Below are 22,966 nucleotides of genomic sequence, written 5' to 3'. Positions count from 1 at the left end.
TTATTTGAGGCAAATTACTCACAGTAATTACTGTAAATACATGAAAATCAATAGTTTTTTTTAAATGATTCCAGTCCAAGATGTTGCATTTACCATGATGATACTTTATTTAAAAAATATCAATGAATGTACCCCATCCTCAAACAGAAACTGTACAGTATTTCTCACCCCTTTGAAATATGGACATACTGTAATAGGATGCAAAAATTTCAGGAGAAAAACAGAAGCGGATTTCAGTCAATATGTCACAAACAATTCCAGTCAATCAACATAACTCATTCTCCGAAAAGCTACAACTAATACACTTGTAAATGTTAGTTAACACCGCACTTCTCTGGCTGGTGCTGAATGGGTTTTATGACAGAAGTGTATTTCACAAATAGATACAAAATGTTATAAGTTCATAAATATACAATATATATTCTGGATAAATTTCCTTCGAGCTAAATGTATATTCATTTATGTTTTACAGACATAAGTACATCACCTGAAAAATACATTTACGACCCCCAATGCACAGCAGTTTGGTCATCAGTTTCAGGTTTAGACTAGCTTGAAGAAATTCACACACTAACTATTGAATGTGAAAACACCAACATTTAAAACAAATATAACATTCCATTAAAGGTACTTGAGATAAAAGGAATAGCTTTACCTGTAAAACATGTCAATAGATGAAGCCATGACATTAATCAGTTAAAATGAAAGATCTTTATTAGCTACTCATACATTTCTTTCCAGAGGTATTAATTTCCTACCATTCAGGTTGTTAGTGATGCCCTTTTATAATGGTATAATCATGAACCTAAGATACACAAGAACAAACAAGCACATGTCATGGGAAGTTTATAAAAGGGCTGTTCTTGAATTGCGGTGGTATATGGGAATGGCATTAATTACATGAAATAATTTTTACCATTATGATAACATTGTGCCACCAATAGGAGTAGCGTATGACATGATACAATGGAAACGTATTCTCATACTACCACATTTATGAGTTTTGACATAAGGCCTGCTCATGCCAACAGTCCCATCCCCTAGCCCTGTTCTAGTTAGACCCCTTTTCATTTCTCCACATTAAGTTGACATCAGTTTATAAAGGAATTTAGAATCAAATCTAGCTTATTATCATGATACATACAGATCCAAATATGCGGTTTATTGTTGATAATGTTGTTACAATCTTATAAATACATAATTTTATACACTACATCACTTTGATCGTGAATGTCCAAATGGGCCACAAAAATTCCACCTTGACGTAGACTTGAACATGAACTTCAACCTGGTAACACTTTTCTTATTTGCTCAAACTTCATACGCTGTCAACCATTTTCTGGTTTTAGTGTGTTCTCTCTTGGGGACAATTTCCCCATCCCACTGCTGCAATTGGTTAAGGCTTATGACGTTCATAAAGTGCTCTGAAGGAAAATGTGCTACGCAACTGAATGAAAAGAAATGAATAGAAAGTTCATTAAACAACTGTCATAGACCTCTAAAAGTCCTCAGGTTTTTACCTGAACTTGACTATTATGTCGTTTCAGCAGCTGGACTCTTAGGAAATGCAGAAAAAAAGAGCTTGCATGAAACAACAATTTGGCAACAACAGGAATTTCTTTCATTTGTTGATTGAAGACCAAGCTTTGAAAGGATTTGTGTTCACTTGACAAACATGAGAAATAGCAAGCACGTCTGAAATGTGTATGTTTGATGGACAGATGAAGAGATAAGACATATATATTAATGTTTACAAACAGGTTAATTTACACATTCACTGGTGTGTTTAACTACTTTTTAGTTGATATGAGTTCATTATATATTTTTGTAAATCACAAGACACTAAATTACCTCTTTTATAGAACTATTCTTTATATCTCAGAAGATACAAAATAGTAATTTAGAATACATATACTTTATTCTGTAAAAAATTATATATTGGGAGATTTGTTAGGTTAAACAAGGAGGATGTTTGTTACATGTGGCTTGGGTCTGACCAACAATATAATACAATACAGTATACAGTAGCTACAGAATAACAATATATTCTGTGACTCCTGGGACAGCTCCAGTGCAAATCTATTTCTCGCTTTGCGATCTACGGGTCAAAAGTTGGTGGGCTCATTTTCAACAGAGGGCATTCAGAACGGCTTTACAGTCTTTTTCTGCTGTGGTTGTAATGTTTTTTTTTTAGCTTGTGAGGTCACCTTATATCAGCTCCTTTTACAGTGTTCGGGTCTGTCTGTCTGTCCGTCCGTCCGTCCGTCCGTCCGTCCGTCCGTCCGTCCGTCCGTCCGCGTGTGTGTTTGAATATATATTTAGCTATATCAGACCAAAGTGCCAGGGTCAGCACTGGGCTCCTTTGGAGTCATGTCTTGCATCTGGGGATGAATGGGCTCTTGATAGAGTGAGAACTCCATTGACCTGCCATAGAGAGGGCACAAATCATTACAGTACTTAGCAAACAAACATGATAAAAAGTACTCTAATGTGCACCTGTGTGAATGTTACCAACAATCATTCCTAAATAGAGAAATACTCACCTTCCATGCAGTGGGTGGCCATGGAAGCTGGCTGACTGAGACATCTGGGACCTATGGAGTGGATCACCTTGTATAGACTGAGCCTGGTGCACCAAAGGGTGGGGGTGTGAGAGACGGGAGACCCCTGCATCATGCCCCTTTGATGTAGTGGTAGGGTAGCCGAGGGCATTCCTCAGATACCAGTCTCTGAGACCCTCCAGCGCCAAGGCTTTATGCAGACTCCTCGTCGAGTCCTCAGGGGTGGGGAGAGAGAACTGGGGAGGCCTGCGATTGAATGTTGGGCCGGACAGCTCAGTCTGGAAGGGGTGCAGGTTGGGAATGGAGGAGGTAGTGGAGCTTGGGGCAGGGTGGGGAGACTCATAAGCAGAGAGCAGGATGGCATCCTGCTGCAGGGGGATGAAGGGTCCGCAGGACTTGGTCCGGGTGACTTTGACTCTGCGAGGCTCTGCCTGGGAGCTACGGATCACCCTGGGACTGTAGGAAGGGGCAGCGCTGGGAAGATGCACCTGGGAGTGGGAGAAGCCATTGGCGTGAGGAGGCACTGCAGCAGTGGACGATCGAGGAGAGGAAATGTCCTGCCAGATTCTACCTGTTGATTGGTACAGCTGGTGTTGCACTTGCATCCTCTGTTGCTTTCCCCAGATGTAATCCATTAGGAGCTCATTGTAACCCCCTCCTTCTGCTGCTTCTACTCTCCCACCCATGGACAGCCGCAGGTTGGCCTGCTCCTGTCTCTCAGGATTGCCCAGGTGGATGTGCCTCAGCTTGCCGTCAGTGAGGGCCTCAGAGCTTTTGTAAGGCCCTCCTCTGGGGGGCATTCCATTCCTGGGGGCTGGGTCCTCGGGGAGACTGGAGCGGTCAAGCAGGGCCTCAGAACTGTTGCTTCGCCGGGCACGGGAGCTGTAAGGGCAGCCTCTGCGCTCCGAGGAGGGGCCTTCCTGGGCCAGGGGCTCCATATGTGGTACATCCAGGCTGCCAGACCACTGCTTTAGTGAAATCCCACCAGAGTCATCTGATCTGAAGGAGCGATGGAGAGCAATGAGCATTTGATGGGCTTATTGTGATAGTGTGTTTACATTATGACAATAACCTATCTTTACATTTTGATTTTCAAATGATTGAATTTGTCATATCAAACCTATGAATACCAAAATACATTTTTTTAAAAGCATGATATAAGTCAATATGACACTAACACCTGACTTCTCACAAAATAAATCATCTTGGGAGCCTTGACTGGCATCTTGAGAGCCATCACTGGCATGTTCTGTAGCTTAATTACCTGCTGCACTCATTGGTCATTCGGTCAGCCTCTCTGTCATCATAGTGGGTGGGTAGCAGTGCATTAAGCAGAAGCACTGGATCAGAGGAGGAATATTACCTGACATGAACACTGATTGGGGCGGTTCGGGCGAGAAGGGGGGTAGCAGGAACACTTCTGCCTTCAACATTAGATGCACTCCTTGGTAGAGAATGACTAGGGCTAGGGAAAAACATCAGAACATAGCATTAGACACAAAAAGATGGAGTGCTTTACCCATATATACAGTCGTGGCCGAAAGTTTTGAGAATGACACAAATATTAATCTTCACAAAGTCTGCTGCCTCAGTGTCTTTAGATATTTTTGTCAGATGTTACTATGGAATACTGAAGTATAATTACAAGCATTTCATGAAGTTGATGCAAAGAGTCAATATTTGCAGTGTTGACCCTTCTTTTTCAAGACCTCTGCAATTCGCCCTGGCATGCTGTCAATTAACTTCTGGGCCACATCCTGACTGATGGCAGCCCATTCTTGCATAATCAATGCTTGGAGTTTGTCAGAATTTGTGGGTTTTTGTTTGTCCACCCGCCTCTTGAGGATTGACCACAAATTCTCAATGGGATTAAGGTCTGGGGAGTTTCCTGGCCATGGACACAAAATATCGATGTTCTGTTCCCCGAGCCACTTAGTTATCACTTTTGCCTTATGGCAAGGTGCTCCATCATGCTGGAAAAGGCATTGTTCGTCACCAAACTGTTCCTGGATGGTTGGGAGAAGTTGCTCTCGGAGGATGTGTTGGTACCACACTTTATTCATGGCTGTGTTCTTAGGCAAAATTGTGAGTGAGCCCACTCCCTTGGCTGAAAAGCAAACCCACACATGAATGGTCTCAAGATGCTTTACTGTTGGCATGACACAGGACTGATGGTAGCGCTCACCTTGTCTTCTCCGGACAAGCAAATTTTTCGGATGCCCCAAACAATCAGAAAGGGGATTCATCAGAGAAAATGACTTTACCCCAGTTCTCAGCAGTCCAGTCCCTGTACTTTTGCAGAATATCAGTCTGTCCCTGATGTTTTTCCTGGAGAGAAGTGGCTTCTTTGCTGCCCTTCTTGACACCAGGCCATCCTCCAAAAGTCTTCGCCTCACTGTGCGTGCAGATGCACTCACACCTGCCTGCTGCCATTCCTGAGCAAGCTCTGTACTGGTGGTGCCCCGATCCCGCAGCTGAATCAATTTTAGGAGACGGTCCTGGTGCTTGCTGGACTTTCTTAGGCGCCCTGAAGCCTTCTTCCCAATAATTGAACCGCTCTCCTTGAAGTTCTTGATGATCCGATAAATGGTTAATTTAGGTGCAATCTTACTGGCAGCAATATCTGTCAAGGGTGTGCGTACTGGTAGCGAAGTCAGGCGCAGGAGAGCAGAGGTTTGTGAACAGGCGCACACTTTATTGAGCCAGGAGAAACCAACAGACGGACGCAACTGCGTCAAAACCTCCAGCCAATTGGCAAAAGTGCAAGAATGCGCAAACAGTCACAAAAATGTATGTATAACAAATAAACATACCTCGTGAACAACACAGAATATAAGAACACCAGTCTGGCGCGTCACAAATAACACGTAACACAAACAATATCACACAAAGACATGAGGGGGAACAGAAGAATAAATACATGCAGTGTGATTGGGGAATGTAAACCAGGTGTGCAGGGAACAAGACAAAACAAATGGACCAATGAAAAATAGAGCGGCGATGGCTAGAAAGCCGGTGATGTCGACCGCTGAACGCCGCCCGAACAAGGAGAGGAGCCGACAATATCCTTGCCTGTGAAGCCCTTTTTGTGCAAAGCAATGATGACGGCACGTGTTTCCTTGCAGGTAAGCATGGTTGACAGAGCAAGAACAATGATTCCAAGCACCACCCTCCTTTTGAAGCTTCCAGTCTGTTATTCGAACTCAATCAGCATGACAGAGTGATCTCCAGCCTTGTCCTCGTCAACACTCATACCTGTGTTAACGAGAGAATCACTGACATGATGCCAGCTGGTCCTTTTGTGGCAGGGCTGAAATGCAGTGGAAATGTTTTGGGGGGATTCAGTTCATTTGCATGGCAAAGAAGGACTTTGCAATTAATTGCAATTGATCTGATCACTCTTCATAACATTCTGGAGTATATGCAAATTGCCATCATACAAACTGAGGCAGCAGACTTTGTGAAAATTAATATTTGTGTCATTCTCAAAACTTTTGGCCACGACGGTACACACACACACACACACACACACACACACACACACACTGACATTACCTGATAGAGCTGGTCACAGAGTTACGGCGTGTTCTCATTTCATAGTATATCTCCACTGGGGACAGTTTCCTACAGACCCGGTGGTCTGGGCTGCCCAGACGGGGCTGGGACATGGAGCGGTGGTCTTCTGCCACACTGGGAGAGGACTCCTCTGAGGGAGGGAGAATATGGGGTTTGGTCTTAACTAGAGTCACTAACTCACAATTGACACGCAATTACAGTAAACAGGTCATTCTCTTTCATGAACATAATCAGGCAGCAGCCGTGTAATTCAGAATTTAAGGAGGTGAAATGTGATTCTTTGCCCCTCTCATTTTCACGATCTGTCGTCCAGTAACTGATTTATAAACTGTGAATGTGAACAGCACCAAATAATACAATCTCTCCTTTTCTGTGGCATCACAGAATAATGTAATGATACTAACTCTGCCTAGATATTTTGAGAATATTTTGCACAACTGATGTACAGTTGAAGTCGGAAGTTTACATACACCCTAGCCAAATACATTTAAACTCAGTTTTTCACAATTCCTGACATTTAATCCTAGTACAAATTCCCTGTTTTAGGTCAGTTTGGATCACCACTTTATTTTAAGAATGTGAAATGTCAGAATAATAGTAGAGAGAATGATTTATTTCAGCTTTTATTTCTTTCATCACATTCCCAGTGGGTCAGAAGTTTACATACACTCAATTAGTATTTGGTAGCATTGCCTTTAAATTGTTTAACTTTTGGGTAGCCTTCCACAAGCTTCCCACAATAAGTTGGGTACATTTTGGCCCATTCCTTCTGACAGAGCTGGTGTAACTGAGTCAGGTTTGTAGGCCTCCTTGCTCACACAAGCTTTTTCAGTTCTGCCCAGACATTTTCTATAGGATTGAGGTCAGGGCTTGTGATGGCCACTCCAATACCTTGACTTTGTTGTCCTTAAGCCATTTTGCCACAACTTTGGAAGTATGCTTGGGGTCATTGTCCATTTGGAAGACCCATTTGCAACCAAGCTTTAACTTCCTGACTGATGTCTTGAGATGTTGCTTCAATATATCCACATGATTTTCCTCTCTCATGAAGCCATCTATTTTGTGAAGTGCACCAGTCCCTCCTGCAGCAAAGCACTGCCATCCCTGTGCTTCACGGTGGGGACGATGTTCTTCGGTTTGCAAGCCTCCCCCTTTTTCCTCCAAACATTATGGCCAAACAGTTCTATATTTGTTTCATCAGACCAGAGGACATTTCTCCAAAAAGTACGATCTTTGTCCCCATGTGCAGTTGCAAACCATAGTCCATTTTTTTTATGGCAGTTTCGGAGCAGTGGCTTCTTCCTTGCTGATCGGCCTTTCAGGTTATTTCGATATAGAACTTGTTTTACTGTGGAAATAGATACTTTGTACCTGTTTCCTCCAGCATCGTCACAAGGTCCTTTGCTGTTGTTCTGGGATTGATTTGCACATTTCGCACCAAAGTACGTTCATCTCTAGGAGACAGAACGCATCTCCTTTCTGAGCAGTATGACGGCTGCGTGGTCCCATGGTGTTTATACTTGCGTATTATTGTTTGTACAGATGAACGCGGTATCTTCAGGCGTTTGGAAATAGATGTCCAAAGTAGATGTCCTAACCGACTTGCCAAAACAATAGTTTGTTAACAAGAAATTTGTGGAGTGGTTGAAAAACGAGTTTTAATGACTCTAACCTAAGTGTATGTAAACTTCCGACTTCAACTGTATTTGTGGAACAGACAAAGATAACTGTTCAATAATTTTACAGACCAGCTTTTACAGATTCAGTTGTTATTATTGCATTTGCAGCTCTGGCTGACTCACCATTGTCATGGGACGTTGAATCTGACATGGAGCTAGTACTCTCCGACATCACTGTGTCCTCTGGAAGATAAACAAACACAACCTGTTATCACAGGCAACAACAATCTCAGTAATACATAATAAATAAAGACGTTTTATTGTCACATATACTGGATAGGTACAGTGAAATGTGTTGTTTTACACAGTACAACACTGGCAGGAAGTGGAGACCAAATTCACAGGCCATCACAGCATCGGAAAGGAGAGGAAACTGCCTCATATAAAAGTTAAATTCTATGTGTGCTGAGAGGTTGTTCAGCATTTTCTCTATGGATATCATGGTACTGTAACATTGTGCAATATCTTTATGTATAGCTGGTAATACATCTTGGAACTCTTGCTGTAAGCAGCACTACCTTACCTGTGTGGCATCCACGGTGAACGGTCCTCCTGCTGTTGGGGACATTCCTGTCTGACTCTGAGTGTCTGTACAGAGCACCACTGAAGAGTGTTTTCATCTGCCTTCGCTGACCTGTCTCATCCTGCACAAAGCAATAGCTTAGTCAGTGATGAGTTGATAATCAGTATTAACAGACATATAGGTCCTCTGTGACCAGTGTCATAGTCTCTGAATGTTCTCTGACCTCTCCCTTGGTGTTGTTATGTGCCAGGCCAGCCCTGCGCTCTACAACAGGAGCTCTCTCTCCTGTCTCCAGGGGGAAAGCATGTGGGACCATCCCGGTCAGCTCCTGCAGATATTTTCATACTTTTTTTACCACTGTTTTCATACGGCCAATGCCAAGTCAAATTTCATACTGTCTGTTATTAAATATATCAAACAGCAATAGGAAGAAACGTAATAAACATTTGTATCATACACAGGCTGGAGACTGTAACAGTGTATATTAAAATGAGCTAGAACTAATGCTACTGTGATAATATGAACATTGGTCAAGAATAGTATCATTTGAATGGTAGTGCATCAAACCACCTCATCTAATGCACTAAACAGTATATAGAGAGCATTTCCATGCATGAATAATCTTAGTCTGGAGAGAAGCTGAGACACATCTGTGTTGAATTCTAAACCAAATTCAGGCGAAATGTGTGAAACAGCTGTGAGTGAAAAGCTGGATTTGGTGCCTGGTAAAGTATTTTGGTCTCTGTCTCTGGAGAAATAAGGCTAACATTCATAAGCTTTCATAACATTCATAACATTCATATTATTGACTGACACTGCTCTGCAAGGGGAACACTTTAAAGGGTGACTGCACTTCCTGATTTTACCTCGTTTTTGATTTGGTTTATTAAGAAAGGCTCGCGGCCATGACTGAATTAGAACGTGAGTTGGTTTAGTTTTTTAAAACTTTTTTTATTTATTTAACCTTTATTTAAACTAGGCAAGTCAGTTAAGAACAAATTCTTATTTACAATGAGGGCCTACCCCGGACGACTCTGGTCCAATTGTGCGGCGCCATTTAGGACTCCCAATCATGGCCGGATGTGATGCAGCTTGGATTTGAACCAGGGACTGCACTGAGATGCAGTGCCTTAGACCACTGCGCCACTCAGGAGCCTAGGTGTGTGTTTGATGTGGGTGTCTCTTGTGTGTGTTCGCAGGTGGGAAGAGTTAGCCAATTTATTTAGCCAACTAGCTTTAGCCGACTGGTGTGCGTCTGTGGCAAAGTTGGTTTGACTTTGGATAGCCTCCGGGGCTAGTTAGGAGCTGTCAATAAATTACACATTGTAAATGAGACAATATTTTGTTGCTCACCTTTTAGTTCTCATTAAATGCTTTCAATATTTGTATATCCATTTCTACAATTTATCGTTGGTTTGAGATTTTTAAGTCATTGAAATTTGGAGCTATTGGAATTTTAACATATTGTTCTATGTACATTGTGTAATTTGCAGATAGTCCCTAACTAGCCCTATAGGGATTTCCAAAGTCAACCCAAATTTACCACAGCATTACAATTGGGTCACATACAGCTGCACTCCGAAATGCTGATTACTTGTGTGCTGCCAGCTGTGGGCATGTGGACATTGGGATGCAATTACGACCACAAGTCTCACAAAACTCTGTTTTTGACGAGAATGACCTTGACCAAAATTATCCTATTTACACTTTGTCAATTTTGACAGTAGAATAAATGTTTCTGACTCATTTCAAAGCCACTTAGGCTGTTTTCTAAACAAGAAGTTGCTTTTTAATGGCAGTTGCTCTTTAAACTTTGCTTTGTAACAACAAGTTGCCAAATATTGTTCTTTCATCTGTACAGCCAAACTCATTGAGCCTGATTTATTATTTCAGGTGGTTGAGGTTTACAGGGGTTGAGAGCTGCTCTGTATTGAGTCAGATACAGAAAACAAACCTAACGTTGGTTCTTGCTTTCCATTAATCTGATAAAGCACACATCTCGATAGCATGGCTTGGGTGTATGGAGCCATTCCCTCTAACGTGCTTTGAGCCCTACAATAGTTAAAAGGTAGGAGAGAGGAACTGACCTGAGCCCGCGAATGGTTAAAAGGTAGGGGAGAGGAACTGACCTGAGCCCGAAAATGGTTAAAAGGTAGGGGAGAGGAACTGACCTGAGCCCGAAAATGGTTAAAATGTAGGGGAGAGGAACTGACCTGAGACCTACAATAGTGAAAAGGTAGGAGAGAGGAACTGACCGCCTCCAGCAGACACACTTGTCTCAGCTCTCCCATTCGGCTGCTGAGGATGTCCTCCAGGATTTGCTTTCTCTCCTGTAATGCGGAGATGCGCTCAGCTTGCAGCTTGCTGTCCTGATCTACACACCAACAAACACGTCAACATGTTCAGTTAAGACAACAATTATACAATTACTATGTAACAGCAATGGTGTTACTAAGTACCTAATATCAGAAACCCAGAACAAAAATATTGCGTACTTGTGCCAGATGCTTGATTAAGTTCTGGGGGCAGATGTGTTAACAATCAAGCTTCATTTATATAGCTGATTTCAGACATAAATGTAACGCAGGTAGCCTAGTGGTTAGAGCGTTGGACTAGTAGCTAGATCTAATCCCCGAGCTGACAAGGTAAAAATCTGTTGTTCTGCCCCTGAACAAGGCAGTTAACCGCCTGTTCCTAGGCCGTCATTGTAAATAAGAATTTGTTCTTAACTGAGTTGCCTAGTTAAATAAAAGTTTTTTTTTTTTAAAGAACTAGCCCCCCCCCCCAGAAACAAAACAACCATGAAAATAAAAACATAAATAATTTTGTTAAGAGGATAGAAAAAACGAAAAAATTACAAAAACTGAAATACTAAAAAAGCACCCTAAGGAAAAGCAAAGCTAGAAAAGTGTGTTTTAATATCCCTTTTAAATATGTCCACAGTTTCGGCCCCCCTCAGGTTCTTTAGCAGGATTTTCCGGAGGCTGGGGGCATAGTAACTAAAGGCTGCATCTCCATGCCTCTTGGTCCTAGGCTTTGGGATAGTTAAAAGGCCAGTGCCAGAGGACCTGAGGGACCTACTGGGTACATCACTCAAAAGCCTGTCTGATAGTTAGAAAACATACTACAACGAAGAGCGGAAGCAAGGCGGTTGCTCCACCCCCCTTTTTCAGCAAGTTTCAGGCAAGTCTATGGGCCAAATGTCCCATGCCCTTCCGAAATTCAAAAGATGCAAATACCTGCGAAATCGGGAATTGTCCAAATTATCAGTAACAAATAAAATCTGTACAACGGAACAAAGTTCCTTGTTAGTCGTCACATCCCAGTCTGTTGACAGACACCACGATACCATCCTATCTTACATGTGTCTGTCTACGCAAGATTACTAAATACCACAACATCTCTTTGTGAAGGTGTAAAACTCACCTGGAGACCCCACACCCATGGATGTGATGAGACGCCCTTTGACCTCCATGTGGTCTGATTCGTGAGGTCTTGCTTCTCAAACCTCAGCCAATCAAAACCTCACCTACTGAGAGAGTGCACTGTGGTTACCTAATAGAAATGGGACAAATAATTTGGCATAGAGAACAGGTTGGCTTAAATATTCAAAAACCTTGCAACTTCAAGCATATGTTCTCCAGGTGTCTGGTTAGCCATCTATTTTTGTTAAGCCAGTAAGAAATGTGCCTCTTCCACTAGTCCCCAACAGTAAAGTGATCTTCAAGTGTCTAATGTTAAATCCTGTAACAGAAAGAGACAGATCATTTACATTTTCAGTAATGTGACAAAACACAAATAGGCCTACAGTTAATACAGAATGTGAAAGACTATCAGACCTAGCTTGTCTATGTCCATTGTATGTGCATTATAGAAAAAGTATGCTTTTTGGAATTTGGATGGCTTCACGTTATCAGGTTATCAGGTTATCAGGTTCATTCCAAGGACTTTCTTAAGCACGGCTGTGCTACTGTCGTAGGGACGAGGCGGAGCCGATCGGCCTGTCTGCCTGCCTGACTATCTATACTGTATTTATTTATAATATATATAACATTTATAATATAAATTCAACATGCAGCAAAATATTTTACTGAGTTACTGTTCATATAAGGAAATCAGTCAATCGAAATAAATTCATTTGGCCCTAATCTATGGATTTCACATGATTGGGAATACAGATACGCATCTGTTGGTCACAGATACCTTAATACATCAGAAAACCAGTCAGTATCTGTTGTGACCACCATTTGCCTCATGCAGCACGGCACATCTCCTTCGCATAGAGTTGATCACTGATGATTGTTGCCTGTGGAATGTTGTTCCACTCCTCTTCAAAGGCTTTACAAAGTTGCTGGATATTGGGGAGGGGGGGCTGGAACACGCTGTCATACACGTCGATCCAGAGCATCCCAAACATGCTCAATGGGAGACATTTCTGGTGAGTATGGAGGCCATGGAGGAACTGGGATATTCTCAGCTTCCAGGAATTGTGTACAGATCCTTGCGACATGGGGCTGTGCATTATCAAGATGAAACATGAGGTGATGAGGGCGGATGAATGGCACGACAATGGGCCTCAGGATCTTGTCATGGTATCTTTGTGCATTCAGATTCCCATTGATAAAATGCGATTGTGTTCATTTTCCGTAGCTTATGCTTGCCCATACCATAACCCCACCATGGGGCACTCTATTCACAACGTTGACATCAGAAAACTGATCGCCCACACAACGCCACGCGCGCTGTCTGCCATTTGCCGGTACAGTTGAAACCGGGATTCATCTGTGAAGAGCACACTTCTCCAGCGTGTCAGTGGCCATCAAAGGACAGCATTCCCCCACTGACGTTGGTTACGACACCAAACTGCAGTCAGGTCAAAACCCTGGTGAGGACAAAGAGCACGCAGATGAGCTTCCCTGAGACGATTTCTGACAGTTTGTGCAGACATTCTTCGGTTGTGCAAGCCCACACTTTCAGCAACTGTCCGGGTGGCTGTTCTCAGACGATCCAGCAGGTGAAGAAACCAGATGTGGAGGTCCTGGGCTGGCGTGGTGGTCTACGGTTGTGAGGCCGGTTGGACGTACTGCCAAATTCTCTAAGACGACGTGGGAGGCGGCTTACGGTAGAGAAATTAGCATTCAATTATCTGGCAACAGCTCTGGTGGACATTCCTGCAGTCAGCATGCCAATTGCACGCTCCCTCAAAACTTGGAGACATCTGTGGCATTGTGTTATGTAACAAAACTGCACATTTTAGTTGGGCCTTTTATTGTCCCCAGCACAAGGTGCACCTGTGTAAAGATCATGCTTTCTAATCAGATTATTGATATGCCACACCTGTCAGGTGGATGTATTGTCTTGGCAAAGGAGAAATGCTCACTAACAGGGATGTGAACTAATTTGGGCACAACATTTGGGAGAAATAAGCTTTTCGTGCATATGGAAATTTTCTGGGATCTTTTATTTCAGCTCGTGAAACATGGGACCAACATTTTACATGTTGCGTTCATATTTTTGTTCACTGTAGGTAAAATGTATCTCTTAGCGCTGACAATAATGTCTTAGAAGACGAGTGAGAGCGAAACAGCATAAATAATGTATGGAGAAGAAAAGATGGAGAGAAACCTAAACCACGTGTGTGTTTAATGTCTCAATTGTCAAATTGTCTCAGTTGTAATACAAAAAAAAGAATGAACCAAAATTAACAGCAATGACCTTGCCCTGAAAGTAAGACAAAACATACTGTGTTTATGCACAGTTGCACACATTCACTGAAGACAGCAGGGACCCAACATTTTATATCGTGACAGCATTCTCCACACAGTCGCTCCAAAACTGGTTTGTGTTGTGGCCGAGCCTTTGGGATTTTCTTGTAACTCACAAAATAAACAAAAACAATATTTTTTGTCAGAAACCCAGGAACATGGCTCACAAGTGGGTCCTGATGAAGCATTTTGGAAAAGATGTTGTAGGGGGGTACACTACATTACCAAAAGTATGTGGACACCTCCTCGTCGAACATCTCATTGCAAAATCATGAGCATTCATATGGAGTCACTCCAGAGAATGTGATTCCACTGCTCCAGAGTCCAATGGCGGCAAGCTTTACACCACTCCAGTCGACGCTTGGCATTGCGCATGGTGATCTTAGGCCTGTGTGCAGCTGCTGGGCCATTGAAAAACATTTCATGAAGCTCCCGACGAACAGTTCTTGTGCAGACATTGCTTCCAGATGCAGTTTGGAACTTGGTAGTGAGTGTTGTAACCGAGGACAGACGATTATTACTCACTACGCGCTTCAGCAGTCAACGGTCCTGTTCTGTGAGCTTGTGTGGCCTACCACTTTGCAGCTCAGCCATTGTTGCTCCTAAACATTTTTACTTCACAATAACAGCGCAAAGTGGTAGACCGGGGCAGCTCTAGCAGGGCAGACATTTGACTAACTGACTTGTTGGAAAGGTGGCATCCTATGACAGTGCCAAGTTGAAAGTTACTGAGATCTTCAGTAAGGCCATTATTCTGCCAATGTTTGTCTATGGAGATTGCATGGCTGTGTGCTCGATTTTATACACCTATCAGCAATGGGTGTGGCTGAAATAGCCAAATCCACTAATTTGAAGGGGTGTCCACAAACTTTGTATATACAGTGTATATCTGACATCTCAACAAGAACCTTTGAAGCCTGCCGGCATTGGCCAAAGCTTGCTCATCTCAGTCTAAATAAGTCAAGAGGTAGCCTATCATTCTACTTTGAGGTATTATCCTGAATTCCATGAAAGCTTTGTTCCAAATCAGGCCTTATTCCCTTACGTTACAAAGAGAGCAAACAGAAGTGATACTATTTATTCATGCCAAAGCATCTCTTTCTGAGACTCCAGAATCTCAGTCATAAACAACAGGCAGCTCCTTGCAGTCTACTAAATAATAAAATGATTATTTCCTAAACAAAACATCATCAACAACACAGAATGCCTCTAGGGCTAAGGTTTGATCATTTTTAAGATGTGTACTGATAACGGCACCATATTATCATCGTTAAAAATGTAACATTTATCTACCACCTCAGTCATACAATACAAGAACTCCATGCTTCACACACACTATATGTCCAAAGGTATGTGGACACTTGCTCGTCAAACATCTCATTCCAAAATCATGGGCATTAAAATGGAGTTGGTTCCCCCTTTGCTGCTATAACAACCTCCACACTTCTGGGAAGGGTCCCGTGTGGCTCAGTTGGTAGAGCATGGTGTTTGCAACGCCAGGGTTGTGGGTTTGATTCTCACGGGGGACCAGTATGGAAATAAAAATTTTATGAAAACGTATGAAATGTATGCCTTCCCTACTGTAAGTCGCTCTGGATAAGAGTGTCTGCTAAATGACTAAAATGTAAATGTAAGGGTTTCTACTAGATGTTGGAACATTGCTGTGGGGACTTGCTTCCATTCAGCAACAAGATTAGGCCTGGCTTGCAGTCGGCATTCCAATTCCTCCCAAAGGTGTTCGATGGAGTTGAGGTCAGGGTTCTGTGCAGGCCAGTCAAATTCTTCCACAACGATCTTGACAAACCATTTCCGTATGGCTTTGTGCACGGGGGCATTGTCATGCTGAAACAGGAAAGGGCCTTCCCCAAACTCTTGCCACAAAGTGGGAAGCACAGAATCTTCTAGAATGTAATTGACGCTAGCAGACACTAGCGTTAAGATTTCCCTTCACTGGAATTAAGGGGCCTAACCCAAACCATGAAAAACAGCCCGAGAAAATTATTCTTCCTCCACCAAACTTTATAGTTGGCACTACGCCTTGGAGGAGGTAGCGTTTTCCTGGCATCCACCAAACCCAGATTTGTCCGTCGGACTGCCAGATGGTGAAGCGTTATTCATCACTCCAGAGTCCAATGGTGGCTTGTGTGCGACTGCTCGGCCATGGAAACCCATTTCATGAAGCTCCCGACGAACAGTTCTTGTGCAGACGTTGCACGATTTTTACACGCTAATCGCTTCAGCACTCGGCAGACCTGTTCTGTGAGCTTGTGTGGCCTACCAATTCGCGGCTGAGCTGATGTTTCTCCTAGACGTTTACACGTCCCAATAACAACACTTACAGTTGAACGGCGCAGCTCTAGCAGGGCAGAAATTTGACAAATTAACTTGTTGGAAAGGTGGCATGCTATGACAGTCCCAAGTTGAAAGTCACTGAGCTCTTCAGTAAGGCCATTGTACTGCCAATGTTTGTCTATGGAGACTACATGGCTGTGTGCTCGATTTTATACACCTGTCAGCAATGTGTGTGGCTTAAATAGCTTAATCCCCTATTTGAAGGGGTGTCCACATACTTTTGTATATATAGTTTACCTCACACATTTCACATGGGTTCCAGTCCTGGAATTGAGGCGGTCCTGTTTGCTCATACTAGTGTGAAGTTCCCCCTGTGTGACCTCCTATTGAGAGACACAGAGGTGCCTCTTAAACAAACAATTGTCACAGTAACGATTCACTGTGTATTGACACTGACAGTCTGACCCAGCCCATCCCATGAATCCACTCCACTCTTATTCATTTAACTTAATCTGCACTGAAGAGGGCATTGTTATTGATCACTGGGGCCAAGCTTCCTGCCATCCAGGACCTATATACCAGGTGGAGTCAGAGGGGCGGCAGGGTAGCCTAGTGGTTAGAGCGTTGGACTAGTAACCGAAAGGTTGCAAGTTCGAATCCCCGAGCTGACAAGGTACAAATCTGTCATTCTTCCCCTGAACAGGCAGTTAACCCACTGTTCCTAGGCTGTCATTGAAAATAGGAACTTGTTCTTACCTGACTTGCCGAGTTAAGAGGAAGGCCCTAAAAACTTTCTAAGACTTTAGCCACCCTAGTTCTCGGTAAGCGGTACCAGAGTGCCAAGTCTAGGTCCAAGAGGCTAAATAGCTTCAAGCCATAAGACTCCTGAATAGCTATTCTTCTCTCTTACTTGTTTTTTTGTTTTGTTTTTGAGGTATTTTCTTACATTTAAGTCATTTAGCAGACGCTCTTATCCAGAGCGACTTACAAATTGGTGCATTCACCTTATGATATCCAGTGGAACAACCACTTTACAATAGTGCATCTAAATCTTTTTTTGGGGGGGGGGTTAGAAGGATTACTTTATCCTATCCCAGGTATTCCTTAAAGAGGTGGGGTTTCAGGTGTCTCCGGAAGGTGGTGATTGACTCCGCTGTCCTGGCGTCGTGAGGGAGCTTGTTCCACAATAGGGGTGCCAGAGCAGCGAACAGTTTTGACTGGCCTGAGCGGGAACTGTGCTTCCTCAGAGGTAGGGGGGCCAGCAGGCCAGAGGTGGATTGTTGGTTAAGGGCTTGTAAGTAAGCATTTCACTGTAAGGTCTACACCTGTTGTATTCGGCGCATGTGACAAATACAATTTGATTTGATGTTACAAGCAAAAATATTGTAATCAGATTACAGATACAGATTTTGAAAAACTAGATGATTACTAGTTTGCCTTGGCAGCAGCTAATGGGGATCCATAGTAAATACAAATACTTTTAAATCATAAAGGGATGTTTGTGAAAAAATACATTGACAGCTTTCTGTTTTCTCAATGACATGGTACTCTGGTACTTTTGTATACTTTTTAGACAGTACTTCTGAAAGTAGCATCCACGAGCCAAAAGTGGTCCCCGAAAATTGTATACCACATCACAAATGTGCAGAGATGTGTACCACGTTGTTGCACTCTCTCGTGCTCTCCTGTGTGTGCATCTTACTAGCTGTCACTCAAATGGCGAGGGGCTGAAGCTCATTGGTTGAAACTCAAATTGCACGGCCTCCCGAGTGGCGCAGTGGTCTAAGGCATTGCATCGCAGTGCTAGCTGTGCCACTAGAGATTCTGGGTTCGAGTCCAGGGAGCCCCATGGGGCGGAGCACAATTGGCCTAGCGTCGTCCGGGTTAGGGGAGGTTTGGTGTGGCTGACTTCCGGGTTAAATGGGCATTGTGCCAAGACGCAGTTCCTCTTGGTTGGGTTGTGTTTCGGAGGAAGCACGGCTCTCGACCTTCTGCCTCTCCTGAATCCGTACAGGATTTGCAGCGATGAGACAAGACTATACCAATTGGATACCACGAAATTGGAGAGAAAAAAGGGTAAAACATTACTTTTTTTTTAAATAAAGAAACTCAAATTGCTGGCCCACTTGGGGGTAAATGTAGGGAAAAACCCTGGCTATAGGCTACAGGAAGATAGCAAAATATAGGACAAAAAACAAAGGGAGCCCCCGCTAGCACATGCTAGGAGTTAGACAATGGTTATGGTGATAAAGATGAGCTGCGGAAGGAAACATGCTTATTATAACATGAACTGTACTGTGAGCGCAGGCAGGCAGGCAGCCCCTGTGCAGCATGCAAACCAACCAGGAGTTTAATATTTAATTCCAGGGGGACGGACACAAGGTCAAGGCTGCAGGGCAGGGCAGGCCTCTCTCTCTCTCTACCATGTTCACTCTCACAACACCACGTATCCTTACAAACTTAGCTTATTATATGATAATATTCACAAGCTGTATAGCCCCACCACTGCAGGTCAGGCAAAAATCCATACACATCTCAGTTAACAAATTGTCTGTCCAAAAACCTATTAATTTGCATGTTTTAGTGCATACTACTAATGTGATATAGGCTACATCTGTATGTCATTGCCAAATGGAAATCCTTTGTTATTCATAGCAACCCGATGCCTTGATACTATTATGATGTTGATGCTAGAAGCAGACACCCACAGAACAGCAGCTGAAATGTGACCTAGGCTCCAGTGCAGACAGACAGGGCAGGATCCAGTGCAGACAGACAGGGTAGGATCCAGTGACACACTCACTCCTGGTAGAGGCTACAACCATTATTTACACAGCTGCTGGCTGCTTCTGTCATGAACTGTCAAATGACACAAACTCACTTCAACAGATATGCTACATATACACTAATAATAAGTAACCAATTTTTTTAAGTAACATTCTCTGACCAGCATCCTATTTTTAGAAGAGATCTCTCTCATAAGTAAACATTGCTGTATCACATAGATATTTTTAAAATACCGGCTCTCTTCTTCTGTAGCTGTGCCACATTTTCTCTGTGTTTGTTCATGTTACTTTCTTCACCTGACTTAATTCCGATAATAATAGTGTAGTGGGTATGCAGTATTCCCGAAGGACAGTTAGCGAGACTAAACCATTACCTTAACATAAGGGGTGGGGGATAGAAAGTTAACAAGACAACTGAGGAAATGTCCACAACTGGGAAGGAACTTCAATTGAAAATGCAGAGTTTGAAATATATATCTTAGCATATGCATTTTGGCCAAAAATAAGTTTTCCATTTTGTTAATTCTATAGTCATTTTAATTTGCTTACCCCTCAAAATGTCCAATGTTGGTTTTGCCCGAGATAGATGCAGGTGAGTCAAGGGGCTCCAAGAGAAAGTAGGCATATGCTTGCTCTGGCTCTAGCTGTTCTCCCTGTATCACTACAATAGAATTATTTCCTAATCTAAAGAATGAAGATCACAAAAGACATGAAGTCAAAAAGAGCTAATTGGTGCACTAAAAGTCATGTTTTTAGTAGGCAGAAGGAGGGAAGCCATTTTGTTAGTAAATACAGTCCTCAGGATGTATTATGGTCTGTCTATCTCTCATTCAACAAGCTGCACCTGAACAGCCAGCCACCAGCTGGACCCTGTGGAGGGTTTATGGAGGGTTGGAGGGTCAGGTGACATTCCAATATGATCTCTTCTCACTCTTTGTACCTCCCTGAACTACTGATCATAACATGCTTATCAGCACAGCCCAGGGCAGTTTAGCACATGGGGCTAATCCTATGGCAAGCCCAGTATTCCCATTTTGAAACCCTTCCCTCTGCCCTTAATGGCTCTATGTCGATGTGAAACAACTGTATAGGAGAAAGCAATCCAGTGATTCCTCCCCCTACTAGATATCTGGTAGGTTCAAAGTAGAAGAGTATGGAATGTGTCCCTATGTCCAGGGAGATAATTAATATACTGTTTTCCCATGATCCATAATACATGAAGGGATCTCTATGTATTCCAAATCAAATGTTATGTCACATGCACCAAATACATCGGGTATAGACTTTACCGTGAAATGCTTGCTTACGAGCCCTTCAACAACGCAGAGTTAAAAAATAATAATACAAAGAAGTCCTTGAAGTGAAAAATGTTGTCCTCGTAATCGCCAGCGCTTGATATTGGTTCCAAAAAATCTTGACACATCACAATGTGTATGATACAAGGTATACCACTTTGTGCACTTTCACTTATCCAACTGAGACTGGGTCAGTTTGGGTGTGACCCAAGGAGATCCTTGAGTAGATCCTTATGTCCGGCAGCTTATAAGTACTTTCATGGAACATCAAGCTAGTTGCTCGAATCCAGTCAGTCCGTGTCAGTTGGACATAAATGGCATGGGCATGGTGTCTCGTTGGCGTAACAGACAATTATGTTTGTTTCCACCTGTGTCTGAAAACTCCCTTTCCATGCCGTGAAGTGGAATTGACTGTACATAGCATGCTTTATAGAAAAGTACAATAATCATTCTACCGAAATTCATATTTAACAATGTCATGAAGGCCAAACCAACCTGTAATTCATACATCAAATGAATGACTGGCTCTAGTTAACTTGGGCTTCAAGAAAACCATGTGCACAAACCATACCCCTAGACAAGCACTCAAAAAGGTTAACTGTCTGCCATCCACTGATTTCCTGACAATTTTTTACTTTACGTTCTGTAACATCCTCTAATTGTCATGCATAATGAACTCAAAGACCATGCAAAAAAGATCACTTCTAAAGTGATCAGTACCAAAAATGTCACACTGCATTGGCAACAACGTAGAAAATCCCTTTCTGAGAACGGCAGTGTTTCTCAGACAGACCAAAGCAACAGCAGTGAATTACCCTGAGGCACTGTCCAGGACGGGTTTGGACAAGTCCCTCAGATCCTGGCAGCTCTAGATATCCTTGTTCAAGAATGTGTTCATAATAGTGTTAATACCAGCGCTGGTTAAATGAGTGTGGGAACATGCACACCTTACAGGCCTCATCTCTAATAACTCCACTGTTAAAGCTGAAATGATAAACAAAGTAACCATCTTAAAAGTTCAATCTGTAGGATAGTCTTAGACACTAAAAGGGACAGATTACAAAAATTGCTTTGGAAAACAAGCAGTAAAAATTATACGTTGTAACTGCATTAACTATTGATGGGCCCTGTATGTATGCATGTTCCATATCATCCTCCTGTATGCAGCAACAGCTCGAGGAGAAGATACACGTATGTCAGAAAATCCTACAAACATAGAATTTTGCAGTATTCAGAATAAAATCTTGAAATCTCTTGGCAATTTAGTGTCCAACACGATATGCGAATTCATCAATGTGTCATGATGAAATGTCAAAATGTACGGTATGCTACAACCAGTAGTAATCACGACCCCAAATAGGCAGATGTTTTGGTTTTTCATGTGAGACAGGTTTAGAACGCAGTGGGAAGGCAACAAAAACATTAGCGTGTAATTAGTGAGGTTGTCAAATAGTATAATTATAAAAAATATATTACTGATTAAAAATTGTAATTCTAACAGCGAGAGACACATGGCCATCACTACCATTCAATTAAACCCGGTTAAATAGGCTAATACAGCAATAGCCTACGCAGATGGACACCAACAGTAGGGTTGATGAAGGCATGTATTGCATTTCTTAATTGCGCCAGGACAGACTTTTAATGCACGCTTTGGCTGTAAAGTAATTCTAGTAAATGATATTGCAGAAGGTTACTTGCCTGAAAAGGAACCCAGTGATGAAGATTTGAAATCGCAAATTAACGAAGACGTGCCATGAACTCATGGATTGTGGCTACAATATATTCCGTGATGTACACGTCCCTATAATGTTACAACGAAGAGTTCATAGAGCCTATAGAATCCCATCCCTGAGAATATGACTGTGTGCGGAGGTCTCCATGGTGCTGTTCAATGTTGTAAAGCCACGGGAGACTGCCCGATCAAAGCCTCGAGATTATGTTCTTTGACTAAAATGTTACAATGTTGTTTAGCAATTGCCAATTCGCCATAATTTCCAGATATTGTTCTTCTGCGTATCCAACGTGGCTCCATATTCCAATTGAAATTCATCAGCTGCCCTTTTCTCGCGCGTCTACAACCCCCATCCTCCCTTGCGTCGATGCCTTGCGCTGCGCATCTCAAACAAACGTGAAATCTGTCTTCACGGGAAAGATTGTCCTACTTGGATAAGATATAGAATGTTTTTAATAGCATGCTTCATGTCACACATAATTACAATTTAACTCATGTTTTAGAATTAAATAAATACCTGCGTTTTGCAAGAATACATGTCCAATGCCGTGGCGCTCGTGACGTCCTGCATTACTGTTTGCTCAATTCACAAACCATGGTCACACCTAATATGTAAATTAGTAACGCGCTTTAGCCTTAGAACATAACCACATACCCTATAGCTAGAAGACCGAGGTAGTTTTTCTTTCAGTATGGTCATTCACTGCCTCCTGTTGTACCCCCATATTTAAAAATTAATCCAACCCTGAATCAT

The 22,966-nt window shown here is 42.6% G+C and overlaps 1 protein-coding gene across 3 annotated transcripts; it reads right to left on the bottom strand.

Moving 5' to 3' along the window:
* Positions 1-83: 83 nt before the first annotated feature.
* Positions 84-22,868, bottom strand: LOC106565760 (coiled-coil domain-containing protein 120). 3 transcript variants are annotated; one of them, XM_045691826.1, is made up of 11 exons: positions 22,730-22,868; positions 11,956-12,083; positions 11,766-11,871; positions 10,595-10,713; positions 8,563-8,667; positions 8,340-8,460; positions 7,940-7,999; positions 6,117-6,267; positions 3,925-4,026; positions 2,544-3,560; positions 84-2,424 (listed from the first exon to the last, which is right to left on the bottom strand). In XM_045691826.1, exons 3-11 carry the CDS (start codon positions 11,812-11,814, stop codon positions 2,328-2,330), a joined length of 1,821 nt encoding a protein of 606 aa, XP_045547782.1. In that variant the 5' UTR covers positions 11,815-11,871; positions 11,956-12,083; positions 22,730-22,868; the 3' UTR covers positions 84-2,327. The 3 variants fall into 3 exon arrangements, with proteins under 3 accessions (XP_045547782.1, XP_013988728.1, XP_013988726.1); XM_014133253.2 differs by lacking the exon at positions 11,956-12,083 and having other exon boundaries at positions 11,766-11,894; XM_014133251.2 differs by lacking the exon at positions 22,730-22,868 and having other exon boundaries at positions 11,956-12,379.
* Between the last annotated feature and the right edge of the window lie 98 nt (positions 22,869-22,966).

The sequence above is a fragment of the Salmo salar genome, chromosome ssa12, assembly GCF_905237065.1.
Source record: "Salmo salar chromosome ssa12, Ssal_v3.1, whole genome shotgun sequence".
In the NCBI taxonomy this organism is placed as follows: Eukaryota; Metazoa; Chordata; class Actinopteri; order Salmoniformes; family Salmonidae; genus Salmo; species Salmo salar.
Note: the sequence above shows the minus strand (reverse complement) of the source record. Positions and strands in the feature narration are given on the sequence as shown.

What these genes read in the sequence shown, in the direction of transcription:
- LOC106565760 (XM_045691826.1), bottom strand. Translation starts at nt 11,814, where the DNA reads ATGGAGGTCAAAGGGCGTCTCATCACATCCATGGGTGTGGGGTCTCCA. An exon ending in ATAACAACACCAAGGGAGAG is followed by an intron (nt 8,461 to 8,562) that starts GTCAGAGAACAT and finishes TGCTTTGTGCAG; the next exon opens with GATGAGACAGGTCAGCGAAG. An exon ending in CCAATCAGTGTTCATGTCAG is followed by an intron (nt 3,561 to 3,924) that starts GTAATATTCCTC and finishes TCGCTCCTTCAG; the next exon opens with ATCAGATGACTCTGGTGGGA.